This window comes from Ambystoma mexicanum, chromosome 3q (assembly GCF_040938575.1).
Source record: "Ambystoma mexicanum isolate Mex_15411 chromosome 3q, UKY_AmexF1_1, whole genome shotgun sequence".
NCBI lineage: Eukaryota > Metazoa > Chordata > Amphibia > Caudata > Ambystomatidae > Ambystoma > Ambystoma mexicanum.
The window spans coordinates 647,910,846-647,934,820 of NC_090926.1; the positions used below are offsets into that span (position 1 = coordinate 647,910,846).

Consider the following 23,975-nt stretch of genomic DNA (forward strand, 5'->3'; position numbering starts at 1 on the left):
CTGTCATAGATATGGAATAAGTCGTCGGCCCATCGAAAGAACGTTACCAGGTAAGAGAGTAACTTGTTCTTCAGTGCGGAACATATCCAGTCTGATCGGGGCGTATTAATCTGCCAATGACTCGCTTCATCCTATTTGCCAACACAGCCCTGAGTATTTTGCTGTCCTGGTTCAGCATCGATAGCGGTCTGTACGACCCACGGTCTGTGCTTGGCTTGTTGGGTTTGAGGAGTGGGATGATAACCCGCTTCTCTAAGGAATTCTGGCAGTGTCCCTATTTCGAATGCCTCATTTAACATTGACAGCAGTGGGGGGAGCACTTCTTTCTTGTACATTTTGTAGAATTCACTGGGGAGTCCGTCTGCTCTCGGAGTCTTACTGATAGGTAGTTGCTCTACCACCGCCTCTAGCTCTTCTAGTGTGATTGGGACTTCTAGGCTTTCCCGTTCTTCGGTGCTTATTTTCGGTAAGCCAATATCCTCCAAAGTTTCTGCTATCTCACTCTCTTCCTCACATTCTGTGTTACTATACAATTGTTTATAGAATTCGAGGAACCCCTCATTCGCACCCTCTTGGGTGTCTAGTATTTGTCCACCCTCTCCCCGTATCTCTGAAATCGTTTGTCTGGGGGTCTCACTTTTATATAGCCATGCTAACAATCTCCCCGGCTTGTCCCACTCAGCATGTTGCCTTTCTATTTATTTTTATAAGTTGCATAGTCCCTCCCAGTGTCTCATACATTCCTGCTCTAGTTGGGTGATGTTCCTAGCGTCCTCCTGGGAGTTACCTCCACTGCTTAGTATTATCTCTAGTTTCTCCTCCGTGTTCTGTAGTTGCAGTAGTATACCCCCCTGCAGTCCCTTGGATTTGGCTATAGTTGCTCCTCTCACCACCACCTTGAATGCTTCCCATAGGGTTCTAGCCGACTCTACACTCCCCCTGTTATTTTCGAAGTATTCTACAATTTCACCTCTGAGGTCTTATCTAAACACTATCTTTTAATGCTTCTGCTCTACGTCGCCAAGTAGGGATCTTGGCTCTCTGGGCTACGTATTGTCATGTTAAGGCCAATGGCGAGTGCTCCGAGAGGACCCTTGCTCTATATTCTGAGCGTACAATTTCATCAGGGATCTCTTGCGTGGCGAACATGTAATCCAACTGAGTATACAGGTTTTGTGGGGCTGACTAATGTGAGTAGTTCCTATCATGTGGGTGGTGCAGCCTCCATGTGTCTTCCAGCTGTAGATCTCGCAGTAGAGTCCTTAGGATTCTAGCAGCAGGGGTGGGTTTATCAAATTTCACATCTGACCTGTCCACATTTGGGTCCAGCATTCAATTGAAATCAAAGCACCAGATGACCGCGCTCCCCAGGTACAGGCTCATTTTGTTGTATAGGGTCCTGAAGTAGGTCATTGTGTCTTGGTTCGAGGCATATGTGTTGACAATGCACACTTCTCTGTTTTCTATCAGTCCCCTTAATATTACCATCCTCCCGTCTGCTTCAGTCATTGACTGAAGCAGTTGGAATGGAACGTGTGGTGCCACCCAAGTTACCACCCCCCTGGCATAGGTTGAGTATGTTGCACCCATAAGGGTGCCCTTCCATTTTCTCTTTAAAACGTCTAGTTTCTCTTTTATGAGGTGTGTTTCTTGCATTAGGGCGATATCTATTTTCTGTCTTTTTAAATACATCATGACCTTATTTCTCTTTAGGTAACTATTGAGTCGCCTGACGTTCCAGGTCATTATCTTAAGGTCTCTCATGTTTCAGCCATAGCCCGCCCCCCCTCTAACGCCCCTCTTTATCCACTTCCATTTTGGATGCGTGCGTGTGTAGGCTTGTTCTCTAACTACTAACACCCCAAATCCCTCAACTCTCCTCCCTCCCTCTTCCCTCCTCCCTCCTCCCTTCCCCTTCCCAACATTTGCCCAGCTCCATCCCTGGATCTCAGGCGATCCTGTAATTTAGTCCTATCTCGACTTGTCAGTACTAGGAACTCAGCAGGAGGTTACCTCCCTATCTGTAACCTATCTAAACTATCTATGGGGTTATGGGATTAGGTCCGCTGTACCTCCTGTTAATTATGTTATAGTGTACTATGCACACCCTTATATTCTTTGCAGCACCAGACTTGTGTATACCTGGTATTGTTCTAACCTATATTCAAGTCCGTTTCTGAAATTATACGGCACCTCAATCGGAAGTTCCGCCGCTACACTTCTTTGTTCAATCCTCTGTTTGTTTGTCGCTCCCCGACGGGCAATTCTGTGCATCCAGCCATTCTGGGGTTTCAAAGAACAGTGCTCTTTTCCCATGGAGCACTTTGAGTTTCGCAGGGTACATCAGCATGTACCTGAGGCCCGCTTCTCTCAGCCTCCTCTTCACTGTCCCATAGTTCAGTCGCCGTCTTTGCACTAGAAGTGTGTAGTCCAGGTACGCCGTAATAGTCATGGATGCTCTCTGTATCGTGCCCCCTTTCCAGAAAAATTCCAGGATCTTCTCCCTGTCTCGGTAATTCAAAATCTTGGCGATTATCGGCCTCGGGGGGGGGGGGGCTCCTGGCGGGGGTTTCCTAGTAAGGGCTCTATGTGCTCTTTCCACCGCGAACCTTTGCGTGAGCGTCCCGACTCCAATTTCCTGTAGCAGAATGGTCTCAATGTAGTCCGTTGGGTTCTGTCCTTCTCCTTCCGGGAGCCCCATAATCCGAATATTGTCGCTTTGGGCCCGTCCTTCCGCTTCATCCGCCCTATTTTCTAGATTGGTCACTTGTTGCTTGAGTACGTGGATCTCCGTGGCGTGTGTAGTACAGGCCGCCTCGATCGAGGTCATTGTTTTCTCCAGTTCGCCAGTGCGCTCCGATATTTTCTTGACATCTTGTCTCAGCAGGTTGACATCATCTTGCACTGCCCCGATTTTTAGGTCCAGTAATGTCTTGAGTTCCGGCACGATTGCCTCCAGTTTGGTTTCCCATGTGACTTGTAGATCCACAATTGCGTCTAGTATCTGCTGGTCATTACTCCCCGGTGTAGAGTCTGTTGGCGGGTTTTGGCCCTTGTTCCTTGGATTATCAGCTGGTAGTAGTGTTTTCGTATACTCTTCCATTGTCGGCTGCGTCCCTTTACTTTTGGGTAGCTTGAACGCCATTGTGGTGCCACCCGGAGTTTTGATTCCCCTTGATGGGGGGGCCTGACCTGTGGGTCTATCCGTTTGTGCAGTGCGTCCTAGTATTTAATGTTATTGCGGGGCTGTCTTCCGCACCCGCGAAGTCCGAGAGTGGGTCACAGAGCTCAGCACAGGTGGAGGTGCGTGGTTTGGTTGTAGGGTCTCAGCAGTGGGCTTATTGTTCTCCCCCGGTTCTCCCTTTGACTCTAGGCGGGCCTCTTCAGTGTCACCCCAGTATCAAGCCTGCAGTTCGGGGCCTAGTATTGGCGCTGGGTCGTGAGGCTGGTCGCTGGGCCTCCTTACTGGGTTGTGCTAGCTCTGCGTCCTGGTGCCTTACTGCCCTGTCCTCCTTGGGGTGGGCTTATGTTGCTTGCCTCTCCGTTAGTCTCCAGCCCGTGTCTCTATGGGCCCTTACTTGGCGCGTGCACACATCTCTCAATTCTGAATTCACAGATGTTTGCAAGCTGGTTGATCTTGGGAGCAGCTAATATCATGTGTACGTAGGTGGTAGAGCGTGTGTTCCGCCGTGGGGCTTGTTCTTCATGCGTCCATCTTTAGTTACCAATTGTGTGGTCTCTGGGGACACCCTCGCTCTTTGTTACACTGCAGCTGCCTGCCCTTAATGCCTTGCAGAGCCACACCCTGGTTTGCTTCCCCCTTTTCACCAGTGTTGTCTATGTCAGACTTTGGGCTTTACTCCACGTGGTCTGTTGTGCTTAGCCTCACCATGCTGTGCTTCTTACTCAATCCAAGGGCTGAATAGCAATCTCACGTGCTTCGTTGCCACCCAAGTCTTCTTACAGTGTCCTCGTACTCCTTGCTTCGGAGAGTGCAGCTACCAGCGAAGGCTGCTCCTCTCTGATACAATGTCTGTTCCTGCCACGCCTCCTTTAATGTATAAACTTTGGATCTTGTCCTCATGCCAGTCCGTTCACTACCGCTGCAGTCGAGGGGGCACAATGCGCTTCCGTTGTGCAGCTGGGATCTTTGTGGACCTCCGGTGTAGCTCTCTTTCGGCAGCTGCCTGCCCCCCTATTGCGCGCGGCCAGCAATGCCTGCTTGTATACTCTCTGCTCCCAGTGTGTCACTACGGGCTCTCATGTTAGACTTGGGCTTGTGCCCGCTGCATACGCGCCCTTCGTTTCGGTGCCCAGCTGCGCGTAGGACTCGCCTCACCTTTTCGTTTCCTGCACCATGCAGGGATCTGTTTCTCCGCCAGCTTCCCCACACGGCCGTTCTCCCACCTTCGGGGCCTCAGAGGTTCGCCTCCATCCTAGTCCGCAGTGCGTGTTGTTCCATGGTGAAATACAAGCATTTTCCTCATTTGAGTGATGCGCTGGTTCCCCACTTCACTGCGCTTGTTCTTTTTCCATGATATATTCCGGGCTGGCTGCCATTTTTACAAGGGTCACCGTGGTACGTCTTTATTACAGTTTGCACTGTAGTTGCTACACTATAGCTTGGATTTCTACCGGGATCCGTCCTGCTTCCGCTGCATGCGTTCCCACATCCGGAAATGCTGGTGTCATGGCTTGTGCTTCATTTTAGGTGTTCATATTTCACAGGATCATAAGAGGATTACGGGAGACAGCTTGAGACCCATCCTAGCTCATGGCTGCCTAGCCATGCCCCCCGGGTACCTCTGTTTAATGTGAATATAGGTGACATAGTGTTGTTAGTGAGGACTCTGGCTGTCAATTTCGTGTACAGTAGACGAACACTCTTAACAAAGTATTGGCGCAGCCCAAATAGCTCCAGGACCAGGAATAGATAGGACCAGGAGACCGAATCGAAAGGCCTTTTCGGCGTCTAATGCTGCAATGGCTGCATTTGCCTTCGGGTCGATCTGTGCCATCAAACCAAAGAGGTGTCTTAAGTTTAAGGCCGTAGATGGAGTGGGGATGAAACCGGCCTGGTCGGGTGGACCAGGATGGGCATATACGGTAAGAGTCTAGTGGCGAGGACTGAAGCAAAAATCTTTGCGTCTTTATTAATCAGGGAGAGGGGTCTGTATGAGACCATATCCTGTGCAGGACGACGGGGTTTAAGGTGGACTGTGATAACCGCCTCGTGCATAGATTCAGGGAGAGTGCCACAGTCCATTGCTTCCTCCCAAACCTTTAATAGCACGGGGGCCAATTTGTCATGGAATTCTTTGTATAGTTCGGCTCCCAGGCCATCCGAGCCAGGGGCCGTGCCGGAAGTTAATGCTTTAATCGCATTGGTAATTTCCTCAAGTGTGATGGGCATGTCTAGTATATTACGTGTATCGGGTGTCAGAGTTGGGAGATCTAGTTCATCCAAGTAGCTAGTTATTTCTTCCTTGGATTTCACATCATGGTTGGAATATGGGGATGTATGGAAGTCAGCAAATGTGGTATTGATATCTTGTTCCCGGTTCACTATCGTCCCTTGAGTCGTCTCGATACTGGAAATGGGGCTATGGTAACTCTCAGCGTTGAGCATATTAGCTAAAAACGTGCACGCTTTATTGCTTTCCCCGTATCTGTGGGCCCGTGCTGGGTTGGTCATATATAGGACTTCTCTATCTGCAAGTTTGTTGAATTAATTCAGTGTTATATGTATATCGGAAAGGGTCTCTTTGTTGTGTGTAGTGCTATATTCAATTTCAAGCATGTCTAGTTTTGCTCAGCTATGCTTAATTCCCTCCTAACAGTTTTCAATAGCCCGGTGGACTTTGCCAAAATGACAACCGGAACCCACACCTTGAACGCCTACCATAGAGTGGCATAACCGCTTACCGACCCCTCATTTAATAAAAAAAAGTTTCAATTTCGATGTGGAGTGCCTCGCAGACATGGCGGTCTCTGAGCATTGTAGGGGCCATCCTCCAGCGTCTAGCAGGCGGTGCAGTGTCATGTAGAGTGAGGGTGAGTGTTATTGGGGAGTGGTCCGAGAGGGTGCAGGGGTAAATCTCACAGCTTGACGTTGGATCTGAGAGGGATGCGCTGATGAGCCAGTAATCTATGCGCGAGTGTGAATCATGTACCGATGAGTAATAAGTAAACTTCTTTTCTTGTGGGTGTAATTCACTCCATATATAAATTGTGCTTGTTTGTTGCATTATCTGTTTTAGGGCAAGTGCGGCCCTCGTCGGTGCCCGGGTAACCACCAAGGAACGATCCAAGGACACGTCAAGAATTGTATTGAAGTCCCCTCCATATTATTAGCGTGTCTGTGAATGTGATCAACATATCCAGTATCGTGCAATATAAATCTGCTCGTCGACATTGGGTCCAAAGGTATTGACTATCACTATTTGTCGTCCCGCCACCTCCCCCCAGACCATTACGTATCTGCCCTGGACGTCTATCTTGTTTGAAAGGTATCGGAAACCCAGTTTTGGGTGAATCAATGTGAGCACTCCTCTAGACTGGGCCGAGTACTCCGTATAATATCTAAGGGGTCCCCAGCGTGGAAGAAAGTTAGTGTTAACATTATTGAGCACGTGTCTTTCTTGTATAAGAAGGATCTGGGGGCTATGCCCAGTCACATAAGCTGCAATTTTCCTGGTTTTGACTGGGTTGTTGAGTCCCCGAATATTCCAGGAGAGCAGTTTAATCGTCAGTCCAATCGTAAGTCCCTTATCAGCCTGTGTCATAACCATCAATTACCTTGGTTCTGTTTCCCGTGTATCGATGCGCCCCTGTCCAGCGCGCAGTGTCCGCTGCCACATAACTTCCTGATTTTGAACCTTTAACATCCCCAACAAGACCGGGCAGAGTGCCAGGGGTAGTCATTCTTCGTGCCCCGCCCCGCCCTCACCCCCACCATCAACCGCAACACGATGATGTATCCCGTTTCCCATAACTTGTGGAACTCTCCTGAGGGTCACTCGTTGCAGCTACATGGCTGCCATCAACAGAGGCTCTCGGCCCCGGTTTCAACAGCTATTAATCAGAGCCACTCTTCCTTACTAAAGGCGTCAAACATTTCAAAGGATATAAGTCTAAATCCCTCTCAATCGGCGGGGTCATGTCTCTCCTCGCCTGGTCGTGGTCGCATAGTTTGATCCATTGCCCGGTCCCTGGGGGCATAGGGATGGAAGCCTCAATGTATGCCATGGCTTCAGTAGGAGTTTTGAAAAAATTTGCTCTTCCCCCATGTTGGATTCTCATCTTCGCCGGGAAGATGAGAGCATAGGGGACATGGCTTAGCCTGAGTTGTCTCTTGACCGGTTCATAGGACCTCCTGTGTGTTTGAACATTGGCCAAGAAGTCTGGGTAGATATGCACCCTGTTTTCCTCTGGTGTAAGGTGCCTTTTTCTCTGGATAATCTCAGAATCGTGTCTCTATCTCTATAGTTGAGGAGATAGGCTATTATCGTACGAGGTGGCGCCCCAGGCCTGGGAGGCGGTGCCAAGGTATGTTGGGCCCTTTCGACAAGGAAGTGACCAGAGAAGGATTCTGCGCCTAGGAGGGTCTTCAGAAGGTTTTCTACATGTCGCTCCATTGGGCCTTTACAGAAGAACTCTGAGATTCCAACAATCCTGATGTTATTCCTTCTGGATCTTGATTCGAGATCCTCACACTTATTTTGGGTTTTTGCAGTTCACCTTTTAGTTGTAAAAAAAGGTGGGGGACAGGTCGACTACCTCTTTCTTTAGTCCCTGAGACTCAACAGATCAGGAAAAGCCAATCTGGTTCGATCAAAGATTGTTGCAACCACTATTCATACAGCATATTTATTTATTTTAATACATATTTAAACATAACAAAACTAAAAAGAGGCCTCCAATCAAAGGTCCTATATATTCATCTTAAAAACAATTGTTTAAACCTGTGCTAAACCACTTACATTCTTCAAAGTAACAATACAGTCTACCATACAGTGAGAAAATCACAAAAAACATGCAACATAAAACAAGGGAAAAACAGTTTCAAAATACTGTTAGTTTGTATTATTAGTTTTCAAGTTGCAGGTAGGATCTGGCATCAAAGGCCATGGTCATTCCTGCATGAATAAATGTGACAGTTTATTCAAAGAGCAGACTATATTTACTTAAATATTTATATACAGTCTCTCCGTTCTACTTAACAAGATTGTTTGAGAGATGTAAATATAGTTATAAATTCACAAAAACACCTCTGTGGCACTTGATTTGGATTGTGAAGGAGAAAAAACAGTTATTAACAATTTCCTCGATTATAGTCGACATATGTTTCGGCCATATTGATACATACAGTTCACCCTCACAGTGCTGTTGGTCTTATTAGTTAAAGCCGTCTTCAGGACAAACAGTTTTGATTTTGACGTGTAGTTTATACTTCCCCAGTTTTCAAACTTCCTTATTACACATGCTAAAAAAGAAAACTTAAAAAACTTGTTTTAAAACACATATAAGAGTGTTCTTTGGTGGTTCTATGCTTTCGAGGATCAACACTAATTGAAGTATATATACCTGTAGGTATGGTGACCATTTGGCACTGAACACCCACAAGAAGCCAGCCGGCGCTAAGAAAATCTTTCAAATTTTTCTACTAGTCTTCTGTAATGGCTTGGCAGGCAAAGAACGATGGTCTAGAGGATTGCCCAAGCTAGAGACCCAAGCTACTCCTCGCTGATGAGGCCCAACAAGGCCGAAACATGTTTGTGGATGCTTGTGGTCTCGTGCAGAAGGCCTGTGACCTAGCAGTTCGGGCTGGACTGCCCCTTTTGGGGTGGGACCAAGCCTGATTTGCATATGGTCTTTCCCCTTCTGTAATGGCTTGGCAGGCAAAGAACGATGGTCTGGAGGGTTGCCCAGAGCAATGCCAGTGGTTAAGATTAATTCTAAACCTTCCAGCCATCACCTCTTTGTTTTTGCCTTATACTGGGACACCTGCCTGACAAAGTATTTCATATCCGCAGTGGCTCCGCCAAGGATTAATTAATATAAGTATATGTAGGGGATCGGAGCTCTCTGATCAGACGGCCATTTTCGTTGCACGCAACTGCGCCTCCCTATCCATATTATATTATTGGATAAATACGCGGAAGGCCGCAGGTGGTAATAATACGTTTTATTTGCACACCTTAGTTCTTATCATAAGAGAGCGGGTGTTGTGGAACCTTATTTAATGAAATGTCCAAATAAAGCTTTTCGAAATAATTTTATGCCGTTTCGTTTTAACTTTCTTTTAACTAATGAAATAGTGTGTCTCTGCAGTCGGATCCCCTCGAGCTGGCTTACTGCATATTTTGTAGAAGCCTATATTTAAACGAGAATCGTATACATCTGCTTTTATATCGCCCATCTCTAAGGTCTTTGCATATTTTTTTATTTTGGAAAATGTGTACATAATTGGGGATATGTAAATTCCACAGGTTTGTGAGTGAATATGTTGGGTGGCAGATCTGTGGCACTTACACTTGCTGTGGCAAGATTTCTTCATTGTTGTGACTTCTTTACTGGAGAATAGTTTATTGCTAGTAGTACCTGGGTGAGGATGGTTGTTTCTGTTGTGAAATGTGGAGAGACGGGTTTGTATTTGATTATATTTTTCACCTTGAATGTTTCAATGTTGGATAGTGATCTTTGTGATGTAGTGCTATTCCTTTTGATACTGTGTTTTAATATATGTGTAAGTGATATTTTACTGTTTTAACTGAACACAGTAGTTTCAGTTTTAGAAATAACGTGATGTTTTAGGAGATTGTAAAGGTTTCTTTTAAACCATGAACAAATACATAAATGCATTATTTTACTTTTATTTGACATGATTTCCCATATTCAAATGATGTTTTCTTTTTTTTTTTTTTTTAAATATGTTTATTTATAGCAAGGCAGTAAAGGTTACAGACAGTATCGGGTGGCAGTATAATATTGCAAAGAAAAGATTCTAGTTTTGAGTCCCTTTCCCCCCCTCATTCCGGTTTTCCCGGGCCAGAGATTCAGTTTAGCTCCCCCGCTTGATGCGTATTCTCCTTGTCTCTCAGGGCCCAACGGGCGTTGATTGGCTTGAACGTCATTGCGGGATATCGCTGATCATAGTCCAGCACTGGGGCCCACATATTCTGGAAGCGGTGCAGAGACCCCGCTCTCGCAGCGGTAACCTTTTCCGCTATTAAGATGTCCCACAATTTTCCCCACCAGTGGGCCAGGCAGGGGCCGTCCCGCGACTTCCAGAAGCGGGCCAGAACCGTCTTGCCCGCCAGGAGGCACTGTGTGAGGAGCTTAGCCCTGTTGCCGGAGCGGGGGTAAATTCCAGGGACCGGGATCCCCAGCAGAATTGTCTCAGGGTCCAGTGGGAGGGCGGAGCCGGTGATTTGTTCAATGGTGGAGAGACACCTGGCCCAAAATTGCTGGATCTTGGGGCATGTCCACCACATGTGAAAGTAGGAGCCTGGTTGACTGCAGCCTCTCCAGCAGGCGGGGTCCACTTGTGGGTTCATGTGGTGGAGTCTGAGAGGGGGGTAGTACCAGCGTATGGTGAGTTTATATGCACATTCCTTGTTGGTGACACAAGTGGAGGAAGAGTGGGTGCGGGACCATATGTCTACCCAAGCTTGGTCATCGATCGGATGGCCTAGGTCCGCCTCCCACTGAGCCATAGATCGAGTTTTTGTCGCCAAGAAGTCCCCCAGGAAACGTCTATATATAGCCGAGATTCTTCCTCTAGCCGGCAGGTCCGCAAGAGTTAGCTCCAATGGAGTCGGGGGGCGAGTTGCCGCCTGGAGGGTCTGAGGGTGCGAACACCAGTGGCGGAGCTGGCAGTATGTGAATCTGTCCCTTTCTTGAAGCCGAAAAGTCTCCTTGCACCGCTCGAAGGTCCGGGGTCTGTTTTCGGAGTACATCTGCCCCAGGGTTTCCAGGCCTCCGTCTATCCAATTCTGGAAGTTGCGAGGGAGAGATCCCGGGGAGAAGTCGGGGTTGTGAAAGATCGGTGAAAGGGGGCTTCGGCCCCTCGGGATTCCCTTCTGCTTTAGAGCCCAATCCCAGGAGCTTAGGGTCTGCTTTGTTGTTAGTAGGATGTCCTTCCAGCGTGCCCTGAGGGAGGGTTGGATGTGAGGGAGGAACCGGAGGGGAAGCGGAAGCTGGGCCTGCTCCAGTTCCACCCATCTGGGGCGGGCTGTGCTCGTCTGCCAGGCGTGTAGATGTGACAGTTGCGCCGCTGTCCTATAGGCCTGCAGGTCCGGGACCCCTAGGCCTCCTAGCCTGGCGTTGCCAATCAGGGTTTTGTGGGGGATCCTGGCCTTCTTGCCTTTCCATATGAATTTGGATATCTTCCTCTGTAAGTCATGGAGAGCCTGGGCTGGGAAGGGCAAATGATGTTTTCTTAAATATTGCTACTTGAAGCATTTCTGTAAAAGCACTTTCATCAAGCAGATCCTTGCAAAGACAGGCTGGTATTAAATGAGATGCTCCTTGTGTTAACTGTTTTTCTTCTTCAGAGTTTGTATGACGGTCGGCGTGAACACAGAAGGATCCCCTTGTGATGGTCTCTGCAAGGAAAATGTTTCTAAGATCTATAACACCTTCATTAATTGTATGCATGACTACACTACAGATAGCCGAGGGGACTTCGGTGCTTGGTAAGGCATTTAATACTGGGTATTGCGTGTTTTCTTGCTGACTGTTGATTGACAGTGTAACCTTTGTTCAGTGTATCATGGATGCTATTTTCCAACCTATCCTATTATTTTTCTTCTCTAAGCCGATGAGATGTGAAACTTTAATAGGTTCCTGTAATACATTATAGTTGTTTTTAACGCATATTTGTTGCTGTCTGGTGCACTTGCAAAACTGGGTTTTCTTTTGCTGTTGGGAAGAACACTATAGGTACAATTGTATAACTTTAAGTGTGTTACAATGCTAGAGTTGCCACCTGTCCTTAATTTGACCAGAATGTCCAATTTAGTTTTTCTGTTTTTGGTTGTTCGATTTATACCTATTTTTAATCTGTCGTGCTTGTAACCTCACAAACAGATTTATGAGCCTTGCACTATTAAAATACACACATGGGCCGGGCAAAATGAAGGAGATAATATCTCATTTTGACTGTCTCCATCTTCTTGCTTTTTCAATCACTGTCGTTCTCTCCTCTTCAACCTGCCTTACCCTTTCCTTTGTATCTTTCAGTTCTGTGCACTTAACACTGTGTCTTCTGAATACCTTTCTACCTCATCACTTTCTCTCACCCTTTCTCTATCTCGCCTCAGACTTCACCTGTACTCTGTGATTCTGTCTGTTTTGCGCTAGATCTGCTTTCATACATTGTTTTCTCTATTCTCTCATGCCCTGTCTCTCCCTCTCCATCCTTCCGTCTTTACCCTTCTTTAGTAGAGTGAGACAGTGGGTGGAGGCCAAATGGGAAATATAGGACATGTTGGAGGCATAGTGAAGAGAGCTGAAAATGAGTGCGAGAGACAGATGACATGCGGTAAAAATAAACGTGTGAGGAATGTGTGTGAGGGAGAGTAGAGTATAGGAGAGGTATAGGCAGAAGTGATAGAGATAAAATGAGAAAGAGACATAGTTGGGGGAGACTGCAGGTGAAGGCTGATCAGTAAAGTCGTGTGCACGTTTTTGAAGGGACTCTGTCAAGGTTCTCCTTCCATTATTGTTGCTTTGCATATTAATCAGAGATTATGAAAAATACTAATACCTCCATCTGTGTTTCTTTCAATAGAGTGACAACGTGATCTAGAAGTAAGGGAGGGAGTAAGAAATGGAAAGGTGAAAGATGGGCAAATATATTAAATGGAATTATGGCGAGGGGGAAGAGGAAGGAATTCATAGAGGTAAAGGGAGTGAGGATTACCACCCAGTGATGGAATCTTATCCTGTAGAATGAGAGACTGGAGAGAGGCAGTGACAAAGTATTGTGAAACATCTAATAAAGTACATATGTGTGGTGGGTTACATGAACTCTCGCATAACAATGAGTCTGGGATTGGTAGAAAAACCATATTCACAGAGAACTAAGATATCTGCCTGACCACCCTACCACCAAAAAAGACCAAGTGTATGTTTGAAATTTGATTGAAACTGAGGCGCAGCGTTAATTATAACATCAGTTGTTCAGTTGTGAATTGGGGATGTTTTTTAAAGTGATGCATAATAGCAGTTGAGGACTGAGTGGGTTTACTTTTTCTCTATTGGGATTTCCTTAATAAAGAAACAGGTAAGATTATTCTATTATTGCCAGTTCTTGACATATCAGCCTGCATCATTTGTTGTCTGGGAAACATGTCATACTGGAGAATGTGCCCATTTGCACGATTTGCACTATTACAGCACGACTCTTCAGCCCTCTTCGTCGTCCCAGTACTTATGGAACTTGTCTTCAACAACAAAATCAGTTCTTTTTAGTAACTTCTGGGTTTTAAGGTCAGATTTATTTCCCTTAGTTATTTAAGGATGAACCATTAGAATTCACTGTTACAGAGGAAGACATTTTATTTAAAGCAGTGTTTTTAAATTATTTTCCATTGTACCTTTTGGTGTAAGGAGGATTGTTTTCCTGAAAACCCTTGAATGAACTTTCTGTTGTTACAGTCTGTTCAAGTTTCATGGCATTTGTGCCCAGAGCCAAAGATGTTATATGGGGTTCAGATACATCATAATGACTTTACCTGTTTTGGCAACTTTAAAAGGTTTTCCCTTTCAAAGGACAAATACTGTGTCCCATCCCACGGGATCTCCTCACCACTCTGGGCCTTGGCTCCTCCCAGGTGATCCTCCTACAGTACACCACCTCCAAGGTCAGGATCAGGAAGCATTTGTCTTTCCCTGGTCACCTGGGAGGAGACTTTAGGCAGGGGTTTAGTGAGGAATTAGTAGGATTCATAACATTATAAAGATCAACGAAGTGCCAAAAGTACAAGTGGACAGTACGGACTGGTCTCGGCTGGTTTCAAAAACACATTTTTTCGACATGCCAAAATCTCAGAACAAAAATAACGAAAAATAAAATTCCGAATATATTATTTTTTATTTTATGTTTTATTTTTGTTTCGTTAGTAAAAAAAAGTGTCAATAAAAAAAACGTGGAGTTGGGGGGGAACCTCCCCCCATTAACAAAATAAAATAAAAAGAAAAACATTAATTTTTTTTCTTTTTTTTTTGTGTCGAAAAAATGGCATTTCGAAAATGTGACATTTGAAAATGTCACTATGAACCGTCTCGGCTGTCTGTGGCTTTAGCAAACCCCATGTAACACAGTGGGGGACTGAATAAATGCATTTAATAAAAAACAATTCATTTAAACATTTGTTGTGGATTTGAAGGGATCATCGCCAATTGTTAAGTAATGTGAAATTATGTGCATATTCATTTACATACTGAATTATTATGCTACAAGAGACATGACTGTTGGACGCCTCTCTATTGGGCGGCTTTTCAGTCACTTTCCAGTTGGCAACTAGAGGTACTATGGGAAGGCCTTCTGGGGAGTCCTGTGGTCTGTGGGTCTTGTCACTGCTGTAAAGACCACTTAAACTATCTCGATGGGAAAGACCTAGTGTTAGGGAGAATTCTCTGTTAAGGCTAATTTCCCAAACCTAGTGAGTCCCCCAGCAGCTTTGCTGGATTTTTGGGGTTTATTTTTTTCTCCTGCTAAGAGTGAGACTCTCTTTCTCCCACTCTTAGACATGATTTGAGATATCCTTTTGACTTTGTGTGTGTTTTATGGGCTATGGGGTCTTTTACTCCATAGGGCTTCATGTCTTTTTTATATGTGTGTTACACACCCTCAGTGCAGTAACTCAGGGGTGTCATAATGACCCCCAAACATAGATTCCATACCCTGGGACTGACTACTGTCTCCCAGGGCATGTAAAGTCACCATTGACTTTACTAGTCTCAAATTGTGAACAGAACCAGTACAAACCAACATATTGTGGAAGTACTGGTAGGGGTAATTCGATTGCCCCTGGGTCTGTTTTCCAAGGGGGCACTGTGCAGTCCCCCCTTGTCGAGTTTCTGGCTCGTGGCAGTGGATACCACACAAAATATTCCACCAGAATATTTCTTATGGGATTTTCCCATTGATTTTAAACGCACCACTTTTTTGATGCAATGTTAAAGATACCGCCGGGTTATTTATTTCATATTTATTCCCCGATTGGGTCTTTTGGGCAGGACTCGGTTTTAAAATGGCGTTTGTGTTCGCCTCTGAAACTCTAACCCAAGTCGAGCCCTTTGTTCCACTTTTTGGCGGGCTTCTGCACAGAAGCCCTCCAAATGGTGCCATTCTGTCTGGGGTCTACAGGATGTGTGGGAGGGGGAATAGGCACCCTGGACTGAGTTGCCTTGGCAACTCAAGTCGCACTCTTGTGTGATTGGCCCATTGGTGAGCCGCCCGGCTCACCACTTAGCATGGTTGAGTGACAGCTAGGCTGTTGAATGGGGGGTTTTCTGCATCAAAGCAGGGCTTTGCGGACTGGAACTTCAGAAGTCGCCACAGGACCTAAACAATACGAGGAGGGAGAAGCCGAGCCATCTACAACGACGACACCACAGATGGAGCCCTGCTGTACGAACTCACCACTTCCCTGATGACAGAGGAGATCTTCCAGGAGAGTCTTCTTCCCTTTGAGCTGGTGGGACCAATCAGATCGCCTTTTTCGCCTTCCAGGACGTCTCGTGGTCGAATCGCCTGTGCCAAGCACCCCAGCGGCCAGATAGCCACGCTTCACCACTGACCGCAAATAAAAGGGCCGTACCTTTTAATCGGGAACTCCGCGGCTGGTATCTTCCCTGGCAGTGCAAAGATATCCAGCTTTCTTCCTCGTCAAGATCATCTCTTCCTCTGCTCGAAGCCACGACTTGCACCCGCTGCCATGAACAACTGCCACCGTTGGAGCGTCCTCACCATTTCAGGTACTGTGTCCCGCCTGCCCTCCCTTGCAACGGACTGTCCAAGGTGTCCCGTAAATCCTTGACTTTCCAACTGGGTTGGCTTTCAAACCTTCTAACTTCCTATTTCTGAACTGATCCAACCTCTTTTTGACATTTGCTGCAAAGACTTTTGAGTGCATTTTCACTGTGTGATCTTGGGCACATTCCGCCTTGCTGTCTCTAAGAGTGGACTTGGCCTATGAACTTTTGGCTCTACAGTAGACCCTGCCTTTCCTTACTTGTTGTGGTTTCTTAAAAGTGTTGGTACTGTGTTATTTCCATACTCTGCCTTTTCTCTCCCTTTTTAACGAATTATTGGAGTGCCATCTAAGGTTACGCGCTCACCTCTGTTTTGCTAAATAAGTGGTGTCTTAACCTAGACTTGTCGAATAATTAACTAGGGAGGTGTATATACTTATAGTGACTGTGTTTGAACTTGCTTGATATATTAGTGCCAGTGTATTTTCATAAAGTGTGTTTTAAATAAATAATTATATACTTTTCATACCAAAGCTCTGGTCAGTGTTTGCTTGTTCTACTGTATTGTTGGCCCTATTGTGTATGCTCTACATACTGCCTAACTCTTCTTGAGAGAAGTCTGACTGCTCAGCCACAGCTACCAGGTAAATCTGGGTGGTGCGGACTGCTACCAATTGGGTTTACTGCTTACTCCTGTAGTCTTAAACTTTTTGCAGTGGTCCCTAAGGGAACTGCACAGGTTTCTGCCTAACACCTATCTAAACGATGAGGGTATTTTAGCCATAGGTTTTGTTGGGTCTTAAATGGCTTAAGTTATAATATTTTAGTCATACATTTTTATTGGAACCCTGCAATACGTTCTCTTAAGGTCTGCCCAAAAGTTCTGTGTTGTGTATTTAAAGAGTGGATTATTTCCTTGAATAATGGTCATATACTAATTGCGTATTATTTCAATTCCCAGTGCCCTAATTTAACAGTAGAGAATGAAGAAGCTGAATATCTCTGTGCTAGAAATAAGTACCCAAAAGGGTGAGAGTCAGCCTCTTTTTTACAAGCCTGGGGTTTAATCAAACTAAATGGGAATGTGAAAGATGTCTTGAAGGGGCATGTTAAACGGCGTAGAGGTAACATTTCCTCCTGTATTGATTATATCTTTACCACAACTGATCTTTTCCACCAATGCACAAAATTCAAAATTGAAGAGACACCCTGAGTGATCAGAATATTTTAACTAGCAGAGCTTGAAATGGAGATCAAAGACACATAATTGGCAGGCCCACTCAACTAATAGTAAATGCACAGTGGATAGAGTCACCTGTAATAACAAGAATTTAGATAAATTCAACAAACCTAATAGCTGAAGCCTATTTTAACTCTGCCCTTGAATGGAACACACACATCCACAGCATTTTCAGTCTTCCTCAGAGATAAGATCTTGGGCCCCAACTGCACTGAACAGAAACCCTCATGCATTTGATGAGATGGTTCAGAAGAGCATAGGCAAGATGTTAAAAAGAAACAAGTATGATAAAGAAGCTAAGGCAAAATAAGTCTGCTATGTTACAAAGAGATGGTGAATTGATGATAAAGCTCTTATTAGACAAACAAGATTCAAACCTTTGGTTGCTAATTAATAGCACATTATAAAATAATTTGGAAAAGTGAGTTACTCCTATCCCAGGGGAAGCATGGGTTCAAGATTTTAGCCAACTTTATGTAACATTGTCTGCCTTAGGGTGGACCAGTACAGAGATAAGCAACTGTAGATGGAGCCTAAGTTTTACAATCAATTATATTTTTGAACTAATCATGAAATCTAGCAATGCTCGTACCATGCTCTCTGAACGTCCTAACAAATGAACTCATGAAACAGGCACATTTAGTATGGGCATCACTTCTAGCTCTTACTTCCCGTCCCCTTTCCTCCATACTGTATGTGCGTCCCTTCCAAGGGACCGGAGACAGAACCTTCTTCCCCTTTAAATTTAGAGGCGTGCGGCGGTGCGGCCCAGGGAGCATGCGCAGCCCTGACTCTGCCCTCCGGCACCATTTCTCAGTCCCCTTTTCCGCGTCAACGGGAACGGGCCAAATTCACCAGCGCTCCTAGGTTTGGCTTCGGCCATGTAATTCCATGCGCTTATACTTCTTCTCTTTGTCTTCTTTTTTGTCTTTTTGTCATTCAGGTACTCGGTCCTCAGGTGTCCCGCTCCTCCCTGGCACATGTCGACTTCTACAGGGTTCACCAGGTGTCCAGTGAAGAACAGACTAGCCAGGTGGAGGGAGCTCTTCCAGAAGACCTCAAGAATTTCGTGAAACATTGAACCAGGCCCAAGGTAGGGCCGATATTCTCTATCGCACCCCGCAAGGTAGACTCCTTCCCAGGGACTCTCTCGCGCGGTAGGGACCGGTCAGGTCCTTCTACCAGCACGTGCACTGAGGCTACTGCAGCTACCAGCCTCTGGGCCGAGGGATCCTCGGATCCTCCCGATGACAGTGTTGAGGGACCAGAAGGTTCTTTTACCGGGTCTTCATCCGAGGGGCTACGCCCCTTTTACCGGCACCATGGCCAAGGGGCTATGCCCTTATACCAGCAATATGTCTGAGGGGGTGCCTAAACGCAGCTCTACCGACCCCCGGGTGCCACACCTACTGGGCCTAGGCCCAAGGAGCAGGGTAGGCCTCGTGATCCACACGCAAGAGTCTTGGACGTGGCCAGACCCAGCGGGCTGAGCAACACGTCACAGGCACGTGGCAGGCGGCTCGACAAAATGGCCACCACGCCAGACAGAGGCACCCATTCGATGCCATTCCAGGAATTCGGCCAAGAACGAGTGTCAAGGTAGGACTGGCCTCAACAGGTACGTGGCCTACAGTCTACCCCTTTTGCGCAGGGCAGCTTTCCTTTGCGTCCATATGGACAGGGTATGCAGCGGCTCCAGCAGCACCCCGCTACCCAGTCAGCACCCCCTGCCACTTCCTCGGCCAGTGAAGAGGTGCTCTTCGAGAAGTTCCTCGGCCTCATGAAGTCACCTCGGATGGGGGTTATCATCAAAGACGCCATCAAGGAAGTCCTTCCCGCAATGCTAGCGCCACCACAGACGCCTCTGCTGGAGAACCAGCCCCCGGCACAGCCGCCTCCTCCGGCTCCCCAGCCGACTCCTCAGGCGGTTCAACACCAGCCTCTGGCCACGGTCCCCGTATCCCAGCCTCTGCCACCAACTACTCCTCCACAGGATCCCCCAGATCCACAGGATACAGACGAGGAGGAGGATCCTGACACGCCATCCTCAGCCTAGGGCCTTCCACAAACGTCTTGCTGGGCTGGCAGAGTATCTGGGCCTGCCCCAGCCCGAGGTCGAACAGCCGGCAGAGGGATTCCTGGCTGAAGTCCTCGTGTGACGCCCCTCTGCCAAAACGGGGATTCCAATGCAAACTGATGTAATCTCCCTGGCCAAGAAGGGTTGGCTCAAGCCCCACTCGGCCGAGCCGGTCAATCGACGCCTGGACGCCAAGTACAGGCAGATGGAGGGGGATACACCCTGCTCTCGCCCCATCCTCAGCTGCACTCCTCCGCGACAGCCTCTGAGGGAAAGAAGGCATGACACGCACCTTTGGGTCCACGTATCTCCGGTGGGGGGCAGGCTTGTTCTCCATGCACATTTCTGGCGCCAGAATTTCGCGGACCCCTGGATTCGCTCCGTAGTATCCACGGGGTACCGCCTCCCTATCCCAGCCTCTCCTCCCCTCCCCTCCACTCCCACAGGTTGGGACAGCAACTCTTTTGGCAGAGATCCAGTCGCTCGTAGAGAGCCAGGCAGTGGAGAAAGTCCCACCCTCCCAGCAAGGCTTTGGCTTTTAATCCAGGATTTTTGCCATTCAGAAGAAGAACCAGGTGGGCCTGAGAGTTGTAATGGACCTTTCCACCCTCAACCTTTCCTTACCCCTGCAAAAATTCAGGATGGTTACGCCAGCTTTTATAGCGGAGACATTGGACAATGGAGACAGGATGTGCTCCCTGGACCTGAAGGACGCGTACCTGCACGTCCCGATTTGGCAGCCCCATCGTTCTTTCCTCTGGTTCAGGATCATGGGCTATCATTTTCAGTACAAGGTCCTTCCGTTTGGCCTCAACTCGGCCCCCAGGGTCTTCACCAGACTAATGAATGCAGTGGCGGCCCTCCTGAGAGCGCAGGGCCTCCACATTTACCCATACCTCGATGACTGGCTCGTCAGGGCTGCATCTCTGGAAACATTTCACCACTCTTCCCATTCCCTTATGAACACTCTGCACGATCTGGGCTTTTTGCTCAACCTCAAGAAGTCACAGCTGCAACCCACGCAGACTGAAATTTTTGGGCCTCATCTGGGACACTGGCTCCCAGAAGGTATTCCCTTCGGAGGACAAAATATCGGCTATCAAGAGGGCGACCACCCACGTCCTCAGCAGAGAAGTGACCTCGGCATGGTGGTACCAACATCTCCTGGGTCTGATGGCAGCGGTCCTATTAGCCGTCCCACACACAAGACTAAGGATGAGGAGGATTCAGCTGCACTTCGCGGCCTCATGGAACCAGGAACGGGGCTCTCAATCTGAGCTGATGACCCACCCCGGAGGCCACCGGCACCACTGATTCCTCGCTTGAGGGCTCAGGACCCACCCTGAACAATCTCTCGATCCACGGCACCTGGACTCGACAGGAGCAGGAATACCAAATCAATTGGCTAGAGCTGAACGCCATCTGGCTGGCGCTCAGGGCCCTCCTACCGCTTCTCAGGGGCAAGGTTGTCCTCATCCAGACAGACCACTCGACCAGCATGTACTACGTCAACAAGCAGGGAGGCACCAGAACCCCTCGTCTGTGCAGACTGGCGATCAGCATGTGGGAGTGGGCCCTAGAAAAATGACACAAAGCAGTCCACCTCCCGGGGGAATCCAACCTGGAAGCGGACAGGTTCAGCAGGCTGGGAGCGGACAATTACGAGTGGCTGCTAAACAACCTTGTTATTCAGGAGATCTTCAACAGGTGGGGTCACCCCCAGGTGGATATCTTTGCCACCTGGCACAACAGGAAGTGTCCCCAGTTCGCATCCTGGCAAGGTCAGGACCCCGGCTCTCTGGGAGACGCATTTCACCTCCAGTGGACCGGCATGAAAGCCTATGGCTTTCCGCCCACCCCCCTGATTCAGAGGCTAATTTGCCAAATCAAGGAGACTCGCCAACTCCTCATTCTAATAGCTCCATGGTGGCCGGCCAGGCCATGGTTTTCGGAGCTGCTCAGTCTCTCAGAAGTGCCTCCGATTCACCTTCTGATGGGCTGAGCACATCTTCTGGCGCAGCAGGGGGGCAGAGTCATCCACCCGGCGCCAGGGAAACTTGCCCTCCCAGCGTGGTACCTGAGCAGGTAGCACTTTGGCACCTCAGCCTCTCACAGGCCAATCTAGAGATCATACAGGGCGCCAGGAGCAAGGCTACCAGGGCCCAGTGCTAAAGCAAATGGACCAGATTCTGCCACTGGGCAGACTCCAAGGGAATCGACCCCCTGGTGTGCACCTTGAACGATGGGCTCTCCTTCTTGGCGCACCTTGCCCACTCAGGTGTGCAGGTGGACACCTGCCGAACATGCATCGCAGCCATTGGGGCTTACAGAAACTTGGAGGAAGGCATCTTCTCCTCCTCCAATCCCATCGTCAAGAAACATTTTACAGGGCTCTCATGGCTCTACCCACCCGTCAAGAGTCCGCACCCGGAGTGGGACTTTAACATAGTCTTGGGTGCCCCGGCACACAAACCATTCGAGCCAATGGCGTCTGTGGACATCAGGCTGGTCACCATCAAGACAGCTTTACTAGACGGCTTCACCTCGGCTCATAGAGTCAGCGAAATCCAGGCGCTAGTCGCCTTGGAACCATATACTACCTTTCACAAGGACAAAGTAGTCCTGCGGACTCACCCGGCATTTCTGCCAAAGGTTCCGTCTGCTTTTCACTTGAACGAGGAAATAGTCTAGTCTTCAGCCTCCGTAGGAAGGATTATCAGGCCCCTAAGGCTTCCATATCCCGAGGGATGGTCTCTGCGTATGAGGGCCTGCACAAGCCGCTCCCGGCCAGCATGCATGCCCACGCAATCAGGGCCAAGGCGCAACAGCCATCGCATTCCAGCGCCATGTCCCTTGACAAGTCATAAGCAGGGCGGCCACGTGGGCCTCTCCCTCGGCTTTCTACAAGCATTGCTGTTCGGATGACGGCTAGATCTGATGCAGCTTTTGGACAGGTGGTCAGAAACCTGTTTGCTTAAAGAGGGTCTCCTCTCCACCCTGGGGCTACAATCAGTTGTAATCGCCCATACACTATGGAGGAAAGGGGACGCGATGCAGGAGTAATTATAAGTTACTCACCGTAGTGACTAATGTACTCTTAGTCCATAGTCCCCTTTCCTCCATACGTCCCACCAACCTCCCCCCTAATAATACTGGTGTCATTAGGCAATGTTAAATCTATTGTCGACGCATCAATGGGGACTTAGTTGTGGTGCCGGAGGGCGGAATCAGGGCAGCGCATGCTCCCTGGGCCGCACCCCTGCGCGCCTCTAAATTTAAAGGGGAAGAAAGTTTTTTCTGGTGAAAAAGGTTCTGTCTCCCGTCCCTTGGAAGGGACGCCAATGCAGTATGGAGGAAAGGGGACTATGGACTAAGAGTATGTTAGTCACTACAGTGAGTAACTTTTATATATTTTTTTCTATTTAAGAATATTATTGATACAAGGACCACTCCAAGCTCATGGAAAGGTGCATATACAGTTCATATTTTGAAAAAAGGAAAGTCATTCTGACCAAAAGAGTTATAGTCCTATTACTTTACTGGATGTAGATAGCAAGGTGTTTGCTTCTTAAAGAGTTGGAAAATTGGATCCAGGAATCTGGCCACTTAAGTATGTTTCAGACAGGTTTTCGTAGGTTATTGGGAATCATGTTAGATGGCCATATAGTAGAAAGCATAGGAACCAGTGTCTCCTCCCATATATATGGGATTTGTAGTCTTGACGTGTGCCTATGATAAAGTGAACCGGCTTCATCTATGGTCTCTATAATCTAAACTATTTAATTGGGGCATTCCAGAGGGTCTCCTAAGTATCAAAGTTTACCTCCACACAGACACTAACATGTATGTAAGACTGAACATGTAAGGACAGTTATCTAAAATGAGTACCCATTCATGTTTATAGCAAGGCTACTTGTTGGCACCCTGCCTTTTTAATATATGTGTCTCCGACTCGGGTGTCTACTTGAAACCCTTATCGTTTGTCCCTCCGCGATTGGAAATGACTAATATTTTATGGCTTGCGTATGTGGATGATGTGCTGCTGATAGACTGTACACAAAATGGGTTAGTGTGTCAAGTTTCAAAATGGGAATAAAGGCAATCTCTCTGGATAGCCTCTAAAAACTGTCAACTTTTATTCAAACTGAACACGAACTTTTAACTGCAAGAAAGATTCTCTGTAGTTGTTTAGAAAACCAGCTTCTCTTCACTGCTGAAGTGATATTTCTTTAAATTCTTCCAGAAGCTGTGCCAGAATCAGTCTCTCAACTGGTCACTTAGACGGAACTTTTCTTATCTACTAAATTTAACTTGAACGTTCTCCAGCCACTTTCAATCACATCTTAAAAGGCTTTGCATTCTTTCTTTTCTTGTTTTTATTTTTCTCTCCTTCCACTTTGCACTCTTTCTTATTATTAAAGTGTGACTTTCTCTTTATCCTTTCATTCATCTCTTTTCCTAGCTGCAGTTCCACTGATGGCTCCTAGAGGTCCTTGCAGTAGGCTTAACATTAATTCTTGGGACCTGCAGTTCCACTGGTGGCTCCTAGTATCAGGCTCAGTAGTAATGTGAGGATTGTTAGTGATTTCAACATCCACCTTCCCTTCCTCCTCACCTGAAGAGGTGACTTGCGGGGTAGACTTCTTCTTTGACTTTTTTCTTGAGAAGAGA

At 47.3% G+C, this 23,975-nt stretch overlaps 1 protein-coding gene across 4 annotated transcripts in view; it reads left to right on the forward strand.

Annotated features, from left to right (window-relative positions):
- The window catches only part of TBCD (tubulin folding cofactor D), a 2,839,019-nt gene that overhangs the window by 2,468,219 nt on the left and 346,825 nt on the right, over nt 1-23,975 (forward strand). For all 4 annotated transcript variants that reach the window (XM_069654539.1, XM_069654542.1, XM_069654540.1 and 1 more), the window contains exon 31: nt 11,559-11,699. In XM_069654539.1, coding sequence (XP_069510640.1) covers nt 11,559-11,699 — 141 coding nt within the window. The remainder of the gene's footprint in view (nt 1-11,558; nt 11,700-23,975) is intronic.